Here is a 17201-nt window from a genome sequence, read left to right on the forward strand (position 1 = left end):
AATATTTTGTATATGAACGTCATCAATGTAGGCAGCACAAAATTTGTTTACTACACTATCCAATATCCACTATCCACGTTACATTTACTACACTTGCATGTTTGTAAACGAACAACAGATTGATACCCATATAATCACCGGTAAAAACACAGATGTTCAACCTTGTAGTTCCTACTTTTCACTCCCATAAATTTGTTTATAAAGCTGTAGTAACAAAACAAACATTTAGGCGTTAAATAAATCGAAACATTTCCATTAAAAAAAAAGGTAGAAGAAAAGGCAATTATGGTTGGACTTGCTAGAACTAAGATGAAAGAAACAGATATAAATATATACAATGAAAACAATCAATAGACACAAACCTAATGGCGCATAGCGAGTGTGCATTAGCTACATGGGCTATCAATGAAGTTTCAGAATTAGTCATATAACCGAAAAATTACAGGCCGGCGAGTGAATCTACCATGAATGAAACATGCAGATTTTGTACTTGTGTTAAGACGGCTACTATTGTGCCATAGACTGGTGCTTAAAAAGTGAAACAATGTTAATGACATGTGAATTGTAGATGTTTCTCTCCACTGTCACCACCAGACTTGGTTGTTAAAGATCACCCATCTGATACTATATGGTCCGGATCATATTGGTGCAAGCTGTAGTGGACGCTTTTCTCGGAATATGCACCCAGAATCTGCTCATAAAAACATCTAACCACAACATATAGCAAACAACACAGTGAAATGAAGGATATATGCTTACCGTAACTCTACGCGAGTTCCCCGGCTGTCTGCTCAAAACAAAAAAAAAAACAAAAAAGCTCTATGCGAGTTGGAGAGTAGAAAGTGGTTATCGTAAAAAAGTTGTAATTTTTCTAAGCAAAATTTGCTCAGTATTTATGCAGCTAATCAAAAGTACTACTGACGCAGTAAGTAGATCAAGTGCATAAAGACTAAACCATTTTAGTCAGAAGTGTGAACTTCAGAAAGTTCCCTGCGTAGTGGTGTGTATATTATCCCCAGTGGAATCCAAAGATACCAAACTCACTGTGGACAACTTGATAACAGTCCTAGATGCATCTTTGTAGCCAAATTTGGACTGCAGCAGCAACAGTTTGCATAATGTCGTTATTCGTCGGTGCTGAATGGAAAATTGTTGATGTTGTTATGAAGTTATATGCCAAATAAACAAAAAAAGGAACAACTATCAAACTGTGTCAATACACCCCTAAAGATAAAAGACGTCGTTCACTTATTTTTGTCTCCAAAATAGCCTCCATAAGTGATACAATACAAAGTGCCTCCAATTTCTCCAAAAAAAATATCAAAAATTAGACACATTTATCAAACTACTGATTCTTTACAAAATTCCCTCAACGATTCCACAATTCTCACAGATTAAGCAAACAGATATTATCAAATCATCAAACAACTTAACAGGTCTAAGTATTTGTCCCAAACTATTTTAGAACAGATACACAACTTTGTTTACCTAGGTATACCCATAATTGCAACCCATTTATCAAAACAAATACCCTATGATCATCCAAACTGCCAAAGCAACAAAAAATATGTATTGACTCTTCCAAGTTTCTGTACTCACTCCAGCAGATCATACCGAGCAAATCATACCGCGTAATTTTTCCTTCCACTTAACACTCGAAAACCTTTAAAATGCACACAGTGGAAAACAATACATATTAATCAGTAAAAATAAAATCTAAGAGACGTGGGAACTGAAATCTTTCAGGAACCCTTCACGTTTCAGTTCATTAGATTTTTATCACATTCAATTTACACCATAATGATTTACACACCTATTCAAATTTTGATATTTGAAACCAACCATTATCGTTAATTTGTTAATATTGTATATCTAGAAAAGCGGTGGGGATGAGATGTACACATACATGGGATGAATAACAATAAGCAAAAATGCCAAAAACTGACTGAATTTGTGTGGTATTAAAACTCGGGAAGCATAGTTTGAACACACATATGAGCATTAATTGTTTATCGGTCTCCTATTACAATCAAATGAAAGTGACCATACTCCTCAAGTTTTAGTTTTCAGTATTTTAATTAGATATCTATCAAATTCAAATGAATGCAACACAAAAGGACACCAAATCAAATCAAAATTCATGTCAGGAAAGGTAATCCTAACATTGACGCAGCAAAACGAAACCAAAGACCCTGTCAGCAAAATCTCAAATGTCGTCGTTACTCGTCAGTAAATGAAAATTCATTGTATATGTAAGGTTAAATAAAAGTATGAACACCCTTTGATTGGCGGTCTTCCCAATAGCAGATCCAAAACCAATGTAACACAAATTCAAGTTTTCATCGATGGAGAAATTGAATAAAAATGAAAACAGACTTTAACTTTATGAAATTATTTAGTATGCCAAACAATAGGCTTAAAAGTAGAACTATGTCATCAGGATTATATGGAGTTTCAAGTCGAGCAACTAAACCATATCCAAAGGAACTATTCTTCATACTACAATGTAATTGTAAATTCAGCAAATCTGTACCTTTATTTCTCACCTTGTTCTTATTCTTCTAAATCGAATGAGTAACTTTATAAGAAAGCAATTACTTCGCTGGCTAGCAGTTGTAGCTATCACCCTGTCCAGCAGAAAATAACCTAAGAACAAAAGAAAAATATTTCATTTCGGGAATTTTGCCAAACACCTCACACACAACTCTAGTGTACAGCTTTACTGCTTTGTAATGCTGAAAGAAACTTAAAAGTATAGCAACAAGAGTGGAAAACAAACAATGTGAGGAATAGGAATGTAGAGTTCAAATTTGTGTTTCAAGAATCTAGGCAATTTAACAAATGGTGATATGCACCCGAAAAAGAGAACAGTAGCAATTTATTTATTTTTACAAATAACTTACTCTTACAGATGGTGGTGGATTTAAGCTTTGTGTTGTACATATGCAATTCAAAGAGAGACAGAGAAATTAGGTGAGGGTACCTGAAATAACTTGATCGCCTGCTGCAAGCACGAATGCAAAAGCCCTAATCACCAAAAATGAAAATTAAATCAAATCCTTGGTGGTGGATTTATTTAAGCTTTGTGTTGTACCTATGCAATTCAAAGAGAGGCAGAAAAATTAGGTGAGGGTACCTGAAATAACTTGATCGCCTGCTGCAAGCACGAATGCAAAAGCCCTAATCACCAAAATGAAAATTAAATCAAATCCTTCACGAAAAAACATTTAAAAGATAAGTAATTGAGTTTCTAAAGAGAACGACTAAATCATTGTGTGAACAAAGTAATGATCGAGTAGTCTTGAGAGATTAGGGTGAACAAAGAAAATCAAAAACGTAAGAGAATCATGCCAACCAACTTTTCGTGGAGATGCTGTACTGGCCACTGGAAATGGAAGACTATAATTGTAGAAGTTTATATACCTGAGCATGTGATTGAGCGTTTCAGAAACCATAGAGATTGATATCACTGAGGCATAATCGGGTGATAAATGTCTTCAAACGGGGATTTTAGTTCGTAACGGACAATATATGAATAAATGTTTCCTGAAATTAAGCTTTCACTTGTTGGAATTTGTGCTCGACTTCCTCACAGACGGTGGATTAGGGAGTAAAAGGTGGGTGCATTCTGACCCGAGATTTATCTTTTCCACTTTTAAAGCAATCCAAACCGTAGATCCTTAAAAAGGTAAATTCTGAACCGTCGGATTGGACAAAGATCATTTGTTTTTGTAAGATAGATTCTAACCGTAATTGTCTGTGAGTTTGACAAAAAAAAATGGATATGGTCCCTGTTAGAAATTTCTGGTTGTAATGCTTGCCACGGTTAGGTAACATAATAGTCTTTGTGTTACGGTTGGAAATGACCTAGTCGTTGGTTTCTCTGATAAACTAAAAAAATATTTGAATCTTTGTTATGACTAGATATCCAGGCCGTGTCTCTGTGTCACGATTAGGACTCTAAACCGTAAATCTGACATAAAGCAATAACTCTGTTTTACGTCTTGGATTACTAGCCGTGAATCTGACATATCCCAAAACCTACAAGCTTATACTTTCTTACAACTTGGTCATCTTATCATTTTGCTAGCCGTAAATACTAGAATTTCCTTTTGTACCACATTCTATCAGCTATTTTTTGAATTTTGAATAATAAATCCATTACAAGACTGATTTATAGAAGGTTCTAATTGTTCAACCACTTATTTATACTAGAAATAACTCCACATGCATATAACCACCCATTTCAAATCAAAATCACACCTTCTACATCAATAATCCCCACCAAAACCCCTACAAGCTCGACGCAATGTAATCAAAGGATAAACCCAACTTTACATTGGATGAATACTTATGTATTTGCAAAAAAATGTATTATATTATCCAAAAAAGGGAGAAGAACGAAGGAAGGTGGTTTATCCATTCAATCACATTGAAGTAAGTTTTTTGAGAATTTTCGTAGTGAAACACGTAACACTAATAACCATTGATGGAGTTGAATTCTATCTTCCGTTTTCAGACATACGCAAAAATGTGGAAGAATATATGGCTTTACTTCATATTTACCAACAACTTCGACTTAGAGGTGGAATTGATGAAATCGTAGCTCAAGCTAAGAAGAAATGGTGAAAACGGAAAAGTTAAAATTTCAACTACGAAGCTTTATCCGCCACCATCAAAGATTTCTTAATACATCGTAACGGATGTTATTAAAACCACTTTGTAATGCGGATCTAGTAAGTATGTAATGGGTTGTAATGTGGTATAATTAATGGAAGTATTATTACCTTTCAACCTTAGTATGTATTCATGTCAAAACTCTAAATTTTTTACCCACATATTTAATCACGAAAGAGAAAGTTACCTTCTAATATCTCTTAACCTGGCCTTAAAAAGATTTTGGTGATTCCGGACCGAATAATGGCCGGAAATTCTTCATTTCCCAGCCGTTTCTATCACTGTGGCCTGAAGTTTTTATTTTCACAACCATGTTATTGATATTACGGCGTGGATTCCATCCATTCCTAACCGTTAATGTATTTACGGCTTGTTCGACTAATTACCCCAACTGTAACACTAATAAAACCCAGAATCTTTCCACGATTTTAAACGGATTTGAATCGATAAATAAAAGAAAAATCATCAAAAACCATCCTTCTTCAAAATCAAGGAAAAGAAGAAACATAAGTTTTGATTTTCAACCATTAATCGCTTGATTAGTCTAATCCATTCATTAATAGTGATTAGGTAAGTTAACCACCATAATTAACACTAATCTAACCGATTACTATTTAATGATCCGATTTTGGATTTTAGTGAGCCGAAAAACCAAGCCAATCTCAGCCACAACAAGTTCTTTTCTTTTTTCGACTTTGCTCGGAGCCCTTTTTAGTGTGCCTGTATATGGAAACGTCACCTATATCTTTATTTATTTTTCTTTTAAAACGGAGGAAGTAGCTCTAGAATCAATTACAGCAACTCTCGAATCAATTACCAATATAACCGCCATTTACCTCGAAAACAACCTTTAGTAAAAACTGTGCCAAGAACTCTCTCAAATCAATTACGGTAGCGATTGATTACCAATATACCCGCCATTTACCTCGAAAACAACCTTATTTCGTTTTACTAAAGACTGCCTACAAATGTAAATTGAGCTCCTGCTAACCGTACAAATGCCCGGTGTTGGATTTTTGCAGTAATTATAAAATGCGTTCCTGCGGGAGGATATGAGGAAAATTTATGTGCTGCAATTATTGTGACTGGGCCATAGTATACCACGAGCCATGGCACGGTGGTTTTTGAACCACGTTCTGGAAAAAATGCGGAACTAAAACGGTGCAACTACATAATACTAGGGGTTTAGTAGGAGGGTCATGGTATAGATAAAGATGACCTAGACAAATAGAATCGGGTAAGCCACATGACATGTCAATTTAAGATAGTTCATTTGGTTCCCTACCTACAAAGTCTTAAAAGTCAGTCCTGTACACAATTTTGTACAGATTCAAACACAGAAAAATTGGAGAGAAAAAAATATAAGCTGCAAAGAAAAAGAGATCACTTAATTGCATAAACATGATGACCTCTAAAACTGACCATGATTCAAGTTTCTACCTTAAATCATACAGAAACACAGCCAGTGCTTTCCCCGCTTCTGCTTCCTTCTTCTTCGTCTAATTTCTGAACTCCTCTCTGCCAATTGAACTAATGGTCTAGTTTTCATGAGATCTATGTTAACAATAGTCAAATACAAACTTTAGTTGGCTGCTGCAGGCGAATTCCTCTTAATTCTCTTTTTCGTTTTCGATGTGATGATTGTCCAGCTGCATTGGGTCACTGACGGCAGCTTCCTCATCTGGTAACTTACTAAGATTCTGCGTCATTACATCTTCAATAACCATATCTGGATCTGGCAAAGCTGCCTGATCCTGTTGTTTCCCATACTTGGCTATATCTGCTGCACAATCAATTTCCATCTCTTCAGGCTTAACCGGTTGTTCGTTAGACGAGTTCTTAACCCCTTCTTCATTAGATGAGTTTTTGATCTCGCTGTCGATGGATGAGGTTTTAACTACTTCCTTAGGTGAGTTCTTAACCTCATCTTCATTGGGAGAGCTCTGAACCTTTTCTTCCTTGGACGAGTTTCCGACTACGACACTCGTAACTCCATTTGTTTTCTTGCCTGCGGCGGTCGTCCCACATAATGTAGACGCAGAAGTGACCGCACTGACAAGAGGAACCTTATCTTTCATTGCAGGTGATAAACCTGTGCAAATATAATGTACATTAGGCCGAGTGCCCGAGTTATTAGGTGTCAATGGTGGGGTTACACCTGGTATTGATGATTTCCCAATGGTACTTATATGAACAGCACTTTTGGACTGTGCAGCTTTAAGCAGTGATTTGGCAGTCGAAGGAGTAGCAATACGGGCTCCAGCAGCAACAGCAGCTGCTTGTATCATCGGATTCGGGACCACAGAAGCTGCTTTTTTGGTGGTTCCCCGAGGTTTTGTCGTGACACTTGATGTTCCTTTCGGTAGGGATAGAGCTGTCTGGAGAGGGATTTGTTGACTGCTGCCTGTAGCCGCTTCTGCAAAACAAGCAGAAACCACCACATTCGGTGGACCTATTTCAGTATGCAATAAAAACAGGTAACTTGAGAGCTGTTCTTTATAATGGATGTATTGCATAAAACTGAGCTTTTGAGCATGTTCGAAGCTATAAAAAGAAATTGTATAAAATACACGATTCAGTTTGATCTAATTCACTAGACTATATACTGATTGCACTCTATCAACTTAACACGCGGTAACATGTAATCATTTTATGTCTTTATTTCTTATTTTAAATGGGAGAGAAAAAGGATCATCATACCAACTGCACATGCTGCCGATAAGCTACTATTCATGGGCATATTAAGAGCAATTGAAACTGCTCTGCGGGTAGCAAGCTGTTGCTCTGTGAGTTCAGATTGGCTGCCAGACCCTCCAACTGTTTCTAAGTTAGCACTGTTTCTCTTCCTTATGATGGACCACCTCTGCAGATACCAACAAGTACATTACAAATAAAGGAAAATAGAAGGAAACGTGAATTGGTTGTTATGCAGTTCTAAAGGTAGAATTCTGATACTGGTTGATATATAAAGCAATAAGTGAAGAAAGTAAAGAAGGATTAAGTTTCAGACAAATTTTTTGATTCACAATCAACTGAGATCAGTACTGGTATTCTGGTAAAAGTAATGAGACTACTGATTCCGTTGCCGGGATTTGAACCCGGGCCATCTGGGCGAGACCCAGACATCCTTCCCAGACTAGATGACAACGGTTAATCAAGATGAACAGCCACAACCTGCCATAATAGTCTCACAGCACTATCTTGCCTTAAGTAAATCAAAATTTAATATCATAATTTGAAGTGATTCTCCTATGCCTGGATGATCTGCAAACTTTTTTGTTATTTTGTTATGAAATAAATAAAAATCTCGTTGGAAAAGTAAGAGCTCAACGGGACCTTACCCCTCGAATTAAACAAAAGGGGTAAGGTCCCGTTGAGCTCTTACTATTTCCTGTCTACAACTCAGTTCATGCTATTATTACAGGGATAAACCCAACCCGGAATATGAACCGTAAAGAAAACACCTATTGAACCGATCACAGGAATACGTGCTACAGTACCTATCAACCATAGAGGAATCCTTCCAGTAGTATCGGCCATTTACCCCACTTCCCTCGGCATTTCATCAAGTGGTCATTCTCATTTTAAGACACGAAATCATAAACCGTGCTTAAATGGGTTTTCAGATCATAGGAGGCACCAATACAACTCTACGTTATGAGAAATACCAGTTCAAGCTATTATTATTATCCATGAAAATTCCTATCTTATACATAATGACACAAAGTGAAGATCAGTTGAGATCTCCAATAAGAGAGCAAGAAAACCTGAGATAATTGCGAAGCAGTTCTATCACCCTTGAAATCTGCCTTGAGAATGTTAGCCCAATTCCTTTCACCTAATTTCTTCACAGCAGCAATGAGTTCATTATCCTCCTCTAGCGTCCAAGGTTTCCTTTTTCTTCTTGCAGGCTGGCTGCCAGCACTTGGCCCAGTTCCATCCAATCCTTCAGCCGTTGTCACTGCAGGCGATGATTGTTTTTGTACAGAAACTGGAAAAGTAATATTTATTCTGGATGGCTGGGGATTATCTGATGGACTTTTAGAATCCTGCAAACTAGGTATATTTATAGTCAATGGAGCTTCTACAGTTGCAGGACCTCCTGCATCATCTGGCAAACCAGAAGCAAGCAGCACCTAACCAAACAAGCAATTAGTAAACGTCAAAGCAGCAAAAGAATTATTACATAAAGAGCACGAATCGAGTTATTTTAAGAGAATATATGCTGCATGGAAATAAGCAGGAATTAGCACCAAAGTGCCGAGGAATTCCTAGCTGGGTCATTCACGCCCAAAGTTATATAAAAAATAGAATTCACCACCTTATAGGCTTCGATCCAGATTTTAAGTAAAACCTATTCGCTAAAACTTTGAGGAGAGAATTCAAATTCCAAAACAAAAAAACTGCTCATTGTTTATCTGACATTGAGAATTTCAGCTTCCAGGCGACAAAATAGACATACTGGCGGACTAACTGAACCCATAACAATAGCATAAAACCACTAACCAGCATAAATAGATAAACAATGCCCCAGAGATGCATTAGGATCATAACATGAAAGATACTTTAAAGTTCCACATCAAGAAGGAATTCATAAGGAGTTGATAAATAATAGCAAATAATTCCTTCAATATATAAAAAATGTTTCTTACCTTAACACAAGCTGCAGCCTCTAATGATGCTTCATCACTAGCAGGAGGAAAAGTTTCCAACTCATACTCCAAGTCACTATCATCATCCTGTAAGAAGATAATTCTTCAAAACGAAATTCATTGCCGTAATAAAGATATCGAATTTTAAATCTGAAAGTTGGTGCAGCATTCAGGTGTTCCGAAATCATCTACATTGCCAACTAAATCGCATGAGACATGAGATTCAGATTATATCTTCTATTATAGACAGAAACAAACACTAACCTTAGATATATGATACATCTGATTTTGTAAATGCAAGATGATCTACCCTTAAATCTTTCAGACACGAAATTCCTATGACAAGGATGAAGAACTGCGACTTTTTGGGACTGCCAGATTACAGTTTATTGTTTCTTCCTTGTTTCTATCCATTGAGTTATATCAGATATCAAAAAACTTATGCTGTGTAAGGGCCTGCCTACTCTGTAAAACACAACTCTTCTGCTTAGAACGCTCTGCCAAGGCTTAGAAGTACCTCAAAACACGTTTGGGCAGAAAGGTCAATTTAGCTCAAGTTGTAAATACTTGGGTTTCTTTCAGCTTATATGTTGAGCTAACCTAAATAAACAGAGACTTAAGTTCAAACAAACTACTAGTGAGACCAGGGATCTATCTTCCAATTAATCAAATATTTAAGGTTTACATGTACGCGATATATGGGAGGTTATCTGGCATTGTGGCTCCACCACACCCTGCCACGTCCGACATACTTTCGATCCCCACTATCCTGCTTAATGCCCCACCCCAAACAACAAACAATATGGAAAAAGTGTTTGTCTTCTGCGGATAAAATTTGTTCAATGATGTCAAACGTAAACCTAATAAGCAAAAAGATTACTTACTGATTGTATCTAGTTAATCATATGCAGCGAGAACGACGTTTAGCTTCTGATATGCAAAATCAGCCAAGGACAATACCAAAGACATAGAAATTTACAAAAATTATGAGACTAACCAATGGCTCGGGTTTTTCTTCTACTGTTTCTGGCAGTACACTGCAATAGGCCAAATGTCTCCATAGCATCTGATATTCCCAGGCATTTGAAATACCAGTGGCCGACTTCGTGACCAACACATTCCAATCGATCTTCACATCAGGAAACTGAGCAACTTCCTTAAGTACAGCTAGTATTGTTGGTGCACTATACCTGTGAGGCCACCATAGATATAAATGTCACAATTACCATTGTTAGTACAAGAACAATCGCAATTCCATCCATTATGTACATATAAAAGAATCCGATAAAACACGAACACGAATTGGTCTAAAACAATCAACATTCATCAAATGCATATAATATAAGTAATTTCAATCTATTTCAAAACAACCCAAATCATAACAATATTCAATATCAACTTATTATTAAAACCCTAAAACCTATTAAATCCCAGGAAATATAATAAAAATTACCTTTTTAAAAGCGATGCAATATCCTCCTCACTGATCAAACCCTTCCGTCTCTTAGTATTGTTAGATGAAGCCATCTTAACATAGATACGAAACTTACATATGCAACCCAAAAACTCTAAGTAGTTTAATGAGTATTTCTTTCTTGCAAGATTCTCAGAACCAATCAATCAATTGACTGAAGCCCTAGAAAATAACTTCTATATCGATACTGATAATGGAAGAAATTACGGAAGGAACAAGAACGGAGTGGAAGAAAACCCTAGTTTAGTAATATTAGGGGGAAGAAATCAAACAAACTCTGGGAAAATGATAGTGATGAAGACTGAACTAGTTTAGTTAATATCAGCAGAAGAGAGAGTGAATATCTTTGAAAAATACCAGAAATTCAGGGGACCCTTGTGGAAAAGTAAAACCAAAAAAAAAAAAGAAACGGAAAAGAATTAATGGAAATTAATTTAAGATTTTTGTTATTCGGAAAATCTAATATGGTTCGGGGAAAGCTGATTTTTAGTCTCAGACAATTGACTTTCCGTTAACATGAGTCAACATATACAATTTTTTTTCTTTTTTCTTCCTCAAAAAAAAGGAAGAAACCCACTTACACCACAAATATAATTCAACAGACTTCCTAGCTCATCTCCTTTCCGATTGTTTTGGAGATCGGAAATGTTACGATATTCTGCTGCGTTGGCTGCCCACACTACATAAAAACCTAGTAGATAGAATAAGTGAGGAAGATTCTATGTTTGGATACAATTTTGCTGTTGACTTCTGCTTCTCCAGAAGTAGAAGTCAGAAGTTCAGATATTTTGCTTCACAAAAAGTTAACTTTTCTGCTTTTAGAAGCCGTTTTGAAATTCTACACATAAACTGACTTCTTGCTTTTTGACTTCTAGAAGTCAAAAAGTTACATCTGGATGTGTATCCAAACACGCTATAAAATTTATGGCTTCCACAAACATTCCTTTGGAAGTCATTACTAGTAGAGTATCTAAGTTTCCTAGTTTCCACATACATTCCTTAAGCAACATTGAAGCAGGCATGGAATCACTCTGAAAAGTCAGTTCATGACCACTCCATTTTGGTGCCCACTGGAAAGCCGTTTCTGATCATCTTATTTCTAATTCTTCTCTCCTATTGCAGTTGGAGGTAGCTCCTCTGACTTCAATTGTGTAGCCTTCAAAATCAGTAAGAGTTATACCAATACCAGAAAAAGATATAGGGTTCATCATGGTCAATGCTATACTGAATTTGTAAGCCATATTTGTTTCTGTTAGAGCATAGCTCGGTTGAACCCACCAAGCGTTGGTATGTCAAGTTTGATTGTCATATTTTAGTGTATCAAAACTCATTTAAAGAGTCGCTTTATTATTTACTAGAGTCAACTTCGTTTAGGTTAGCTAGAAAGTTACTAGGATATGAGACTTACAAGTATATTACTTGAAGACTTGAAAAATGTGAAGAAGTAAAGAGTTACAACGACGACATCATCCTTCCTCTTGAGGTTAGTAATATTTGAGTTGAATTGTTTCATTCCTAACGTATCTTTCAAGTCGTGCATATTGAAAACATAACTGCGAAGATGTGAATGATTATACTATAGTTAGACATAGTATTAAGGAATTACAACACGAAGTATAACGTCTATCTTTTGAACTTCGTATATAAGACATCGACATAATCGTATGAATACTATTGTGATTATGTATGGGTATGGGTGAATATTTCGTCCTAGGAAATAATGTTTTTACATTCGTTTAAAGGAAGTACAATTCATAAACTTGTTTTATGAATCGAAAGGGAAACCGCTAGGCTTATTGGTATTGTTATTCATTGCAAATCTTTGGATTACCAATATGTGTGTTTAGTATAACCGCTAATAACTTGCTTATGAATCTTGGTAAAACTATTCATAATGCCTCACTTTTGTATTGGTATGACTTTTATTAGTGAAACCGATCTTAAGTAATCACCTGAGATGGTATGATCGATATTTTGTAATTGGTATGACCAACTCTAGACATTGGGGAACCGATCCTAGTAAGAGGTGCAATCGATCACAAGTATGTGGAATCGATCCTCGTAAGAGGTGCAACAAGTCTTAGTAACTCCTATGACTTGTACAACCGATAACAAGATAAACACCATAATTATGTGGTAACTGATCCTAATACCTAGTCAACCAATTTCTGGAAAGCTAGTGTGATCGATCCTAGTACCCACATGGAGGTAGAACCGTGAAACCCATTAATGGTGATTTAATAGGATAATCAATCACATAGTTCTTGGAAGTCAGATGAACCAATTCTAAAATCGTTTGGAAATGTGGCAAATCGGTTCCAAGATTGTAAATATGAAAAGGGATTTACAAAGTAAAGATGTCGACATACTTTGAACATGTGCAGTTATTCTTATCTTTTATTGTTCAAAGATATTCCTTAATAGCTAAAGGACAATCTCGGATCGAAATAAATTAAGAATTTTTTAATTAAGATTTTAGTTTTATATGCTTTTAATTTCCAGCAATTAAATGCATATCTTTAGAAAATAAAAATTGTTAATGTGCATTTACTAATCGAGATTTTCTACTGAAATTTCAGTCAATATTTGGACAGAGCATTTCTAGGAATTATGAAAACTGAATTTGGAAATATATTGCATATCTTGAGAATATTTTCGATTTTGGAAATTCCTTGGTTTCCAAACTTCCTTGGTCTATAAATATTGAAGTTTGCATTTCAAGCAAACTAATCCCCAGAGCCAGCAAAACTACCTAGTTGTGTTGTTACTGGTGGAGTCATCTATTCGGAGAGGAAAGTACCCTAATTAGGCAAAATCTCTAACGACCGCTCGTTTTAAAGACTTCTTTGGGATTGAGAAGCTCTACGAGTACCGTTGGTGGGAAACTAGATAATTGCAGTTTATTATAGTTTTCGATTGATTTGATTGACTAACAGTTGTTGAACTTTGATTGCACCTAGTTTGTTTATGCTTGAGAATCTTCTCTTCTGATATAAGATTCACTCAAACTAGATCAAAATATCGACGGGGATCTTTGGACTGTTTGTAGATCTAAAGACGTCTTGTCATAATCCATCGTTAACATACTCTGTTATGTTTATGATTGATCACAAGAGATTCAAGTTATTTGTGTGCAGGTGTCTATTGAAGATCTAAGAAGATTTGAAGACAAAGAAGATTTCTTATTTGAGTTCATAATCTTTGGTGTGCAGAAAACTTGATCGGCTGGGGATCCAACTATAATCGATTTATCTTTGTGATAACCTTGATTGATTAGTTGAGTAGATCGGCATCAATACAATTCTTTGTGATTCAAAGTATTGACTGCATAGCCTAGACAATTACTTTGGTTGTTGTTAAATATATTGATCTAAGAACCTGACAAAGGAGTTTATTGGGATAAACGGAAGAGACTTTTGTCAAACTCATATCACTTTTTTGGAAAGAGTTGTTACCGAACAGATTTGTTGCTCCTTTACTGTTTGGAATACGAACCAAAGGAATTTTTCCAAGTGTGTGACTTATTGTAAGTTGGAGGCTGAAAAAGCGGGGGTCTAACAACACCATCCAATATTTCGCTTAGCAATCTGTATGGACAAACTCCAATATACTTTTTATGAGAATCAACTAGACAGTTAGACTCAATCAATAAAAAGATATATCAAAGAGTTTATATCTCAATCTCTCGATTTGATCTTTACTCAAGCAAATGGAAATATGCGAGTCTTTATCAAAAAGAGATAACTTGGACGGTACCAAAAACCAATGTCCAGGGATCAATCAATATCAATCAACAACCAAAGGTTGGATTTCCAATTGATGATCTTTAACGCACAACCTACATTATTTCAATTATATAAAAAATATGATGCGGAAAAGAAATAACACAGACACCAGAAGTTTTGTTTAACGAGGAAACTGCAAATGCAGGAAAAACCCCGGGACCTAGTCCAGATTGAATACACATTGTATTAAGCCTCTACAGACACTAGCCTACTCCAAGCTATCTTCGGACTGGACTATAGTTGAACCCCAATCAGTCTCCCACTAATTCAAGGTACAATTGTACTCCTACGCCTATGATCCCAGCAGGACACCGCGCACTTGATTCTCTTAGCTGATCTCACCCGTAACTAAGAGTTGCTGCAACCCAAAATCGCAGAGTTGCTAATAAACAAATCTGTCTCACACAGAAAAGTCTATCAAAGGATAAATCTGTCTCCCACAGAAAAACTCTAGGTTTTGTTCCGTATTAAGATATAAAATCAAGGTGAACATGAACCAATTGATAATCCGTCTTTATATTCCCAAAGAACAGACTAGATTAATCAATCACCTCTCAACAATCCTTCTTGACTATACAAGCGGTTTTTCGAGAAATCACAAACAGAGAGACGAAGATTTTTGTGACTTCTTTATCTTGCCTATCGGAGAACTCTCACGATCTCAAGCCAATCAATAGATTGTACTCGTACGATAGAAGATGCAAGATCAGATCACACAACTACGATAAAAGTAGTATCGGTCTGGCTTCACAATCCCAATGAAGTCTTTAAGTCGTTAACCTGGTTTTAGAGAAGAAAACCAAAGGTTAAAGGAGAATCGACTCTAGCGAGCGCACTAGTATCACACAGACGTGTGGGGATTAGTTTTGCACAATGCTAGATGTCTCCTATATATAGTCTTCAAATCAGGATTTTTCCTTAGTTACAAAGCAATCCATATTCAGCGTTAGATGAAAACCTTATTTAGATTCAAGCTAATATTTCTCAACCGTTAGATCGAAAACTTAGCTTGTCACAGACACTTGGGTAGACGTTTACTGGGTTTGTGAAAACCGTGCCCAAACGTGTACGTGTATGTTGGTTCAACATAGTAACCCAAAAGGTTAACCATATGAGAATTTCATATTAACCTAGTTCTTCTTCACCATAACTAGTTCAATTGACTCAAATGAACTTGTTAGAGAGTTTTTCAATTGCTATGAGATCTTATGTAACTACACAAGACACAATTGAAACAAAGATGATTCGATTCGATGAATCGGCTCATGAACTTTATAGCCACAGTTTGCATAAAGCATTCCTTAGTAATTTAAGTTTCATGTTCAGAGCACATCTTTAGATCATAACCACTTAAGCTCACAAACAAGTTCGCGGACTTAAGGCAACCGGCAGAGTTTTCCAAACTCAGCAGAAAATCTCGGCAAAGAGACTTCCGCCAGTTCGCGAACTAGGTTCTCGGACTAAACACGCAAACGAGTTTTTGGAAAATCCCAGTAGAAATTCTCGGTAATAGAACTTCCGTCAGTTCGCGGACTTGGAAAAGCCAATTCCTCCAGTTTCTCTCAATCAACAAAGTTCGAAAACTTTGGATTAAAGAATACATGGTTATGTAATCTAAACTCTCATTCCAATCATTGAGACATTCTCAGAGGACGTTATATAACCGTTATTCACAGACCGTTTCACGTCAGAGCAATTCTCAAAGTAATTGAAACTTTTCATGACTTTCGTCACTAGGTGAAGATAAACTTGATCAAAGCGAAACGCTTTACCAACACACGATTTTGAGAAAAAGATAAGTAGTGAATACTCAGCTCGAAATGTCAAATGTGTATGATCCAGTCTATATAGCATACGACTTTTTGTATCATAAGAAGTAGGAGATAAAATAGATAGACTTTTGAGTGATAGATAAGTTCAAGTCTCCACATATCTTTTTGTTGATAAAGTTCCATGGTTCCTTGAGTAGATCTTCGTCGTTGTATGATGAATCTCCATGAAGTCCTTGAGCTCAACTACACTTTTCTATCCTAGTCCGAGACTTAGCTATAATAGGCTAGAAATCAAGACTCATAGTTTTGGTCACTAACATTGACAAACATGCTTGATATAGCAATGCATGCGAGGTCGAACGAGCTATGCTCTAACAGAGGCGCATGGATACATACATAACTAGGTGAACTATAGGTTTAGTTGCTTGGTCTCAACTATACGAAGTTGGTGTATAAAGGCTTAATCCCGAGAGTATTCAATTCAGGACAAAGTCCCAGGGTTTTTTCTGCATTTGCGGTTTCCTCGTTAACAAAATCTTGTTGTGTCTTTTACTTTTCTATTTCCGCAATTATAATTGTCTTTATTATAATTAGAAGTAAAATACACAAAGGTTAATTCCTAATTACTTGATAGCAATCCTATTGTGTTTGGTTAAGTACGAACCTATTATCAAGTAATCATACTTCGTTGTTGTATTGTCTCGATCTTGTATCCATAGTCAATCACACAAGTTATCTTGTTGTCGTATTGTCTCGATCTCGTATCCATAGACGATCACACGAAGTGTGAACCGATTAGTTGTACTGCCTCGACTCAGTCCATCGACAATCACTTTCGGAG

At 36.2% G+C, this 17201-nt stretch overlaps 1 protein-coding gene and 1 long non-coding RNA gene across 4 annotated transcripts; both read right to left on the bottom strand.

The window, feature by feature from the left end:
* Nucleotides 1-329: 329 nt before the first annotated feature.
* Nucleotides 330-4423, bottom strand: LOC113357598. Of its 2 annotated transcripts, none has more exons than XR_003363715.1 (5): nt 3424-4423; nt 3137-3180; nt 2984-3027; nt 2547-2646; nt 330-1663 (listed from the first exon to the last, which is right to left on the bottom strand). It is a non-coding gene; the product is annotated as an uncharacterized LOC113357598 (long non-coding RNA). The 2 variants fall into 2 exon arrangements; XR_003363716.1 differs by having other exon boundaries at nt 2534-2646.
* Nucleotides 4424-5910: 1487 nt separating this feature from the next.
* Nucleotides 5911-11187, bottom strand: LOC113357599. Of its 2 annotated transcripts, XM_026601041.1 has the most exons (7): nt 10783-11187; nt 10327-10519; nt 9330-9416; nt 8445-8813; nt 7378-7540; nt 6836-7093; nt 5911-6769 (listed from the first exon to the last, which is right to left on the bottom strand). In XM_026601041.1, the coding sequence occupies exons 1-7, from the start codon at nt 10854-10856 to the stop codon at nt 6288-6290; spliced, it is 1626 nt and encodes a 541-aa protein (XP_026456826.1). In that variant the 5' UTR covers nt 10857-11187; the 3' UTR covers nt 5911-6287. The 2 variants fall into 2 exon arrangements, with proteins under 2 accessions (XP_026456826.1, XP_026456825.1); XM_026601040.1 differs by having other exon boundaries at nt 5911-7093.
* Between the last annotated feature and the right edge of the window lie 6014 nt (nt 11188-17201).

This window comes from Papaver somniferum, chromosome 3, assembly GCF_003573695.1.
Source record: "Papaver somniferum cultivar HN1 chromosome 3, ASM357369v1, whole genome shotgun sequence".
Classification (NCBI taxonomy): domain Eukaryota; kingdom Viridiplantae; phylum Streptophyta; class Magnoliopsida; order Ranunculales; family Papaveraceae; genus Papaver; species Papaver somniferum.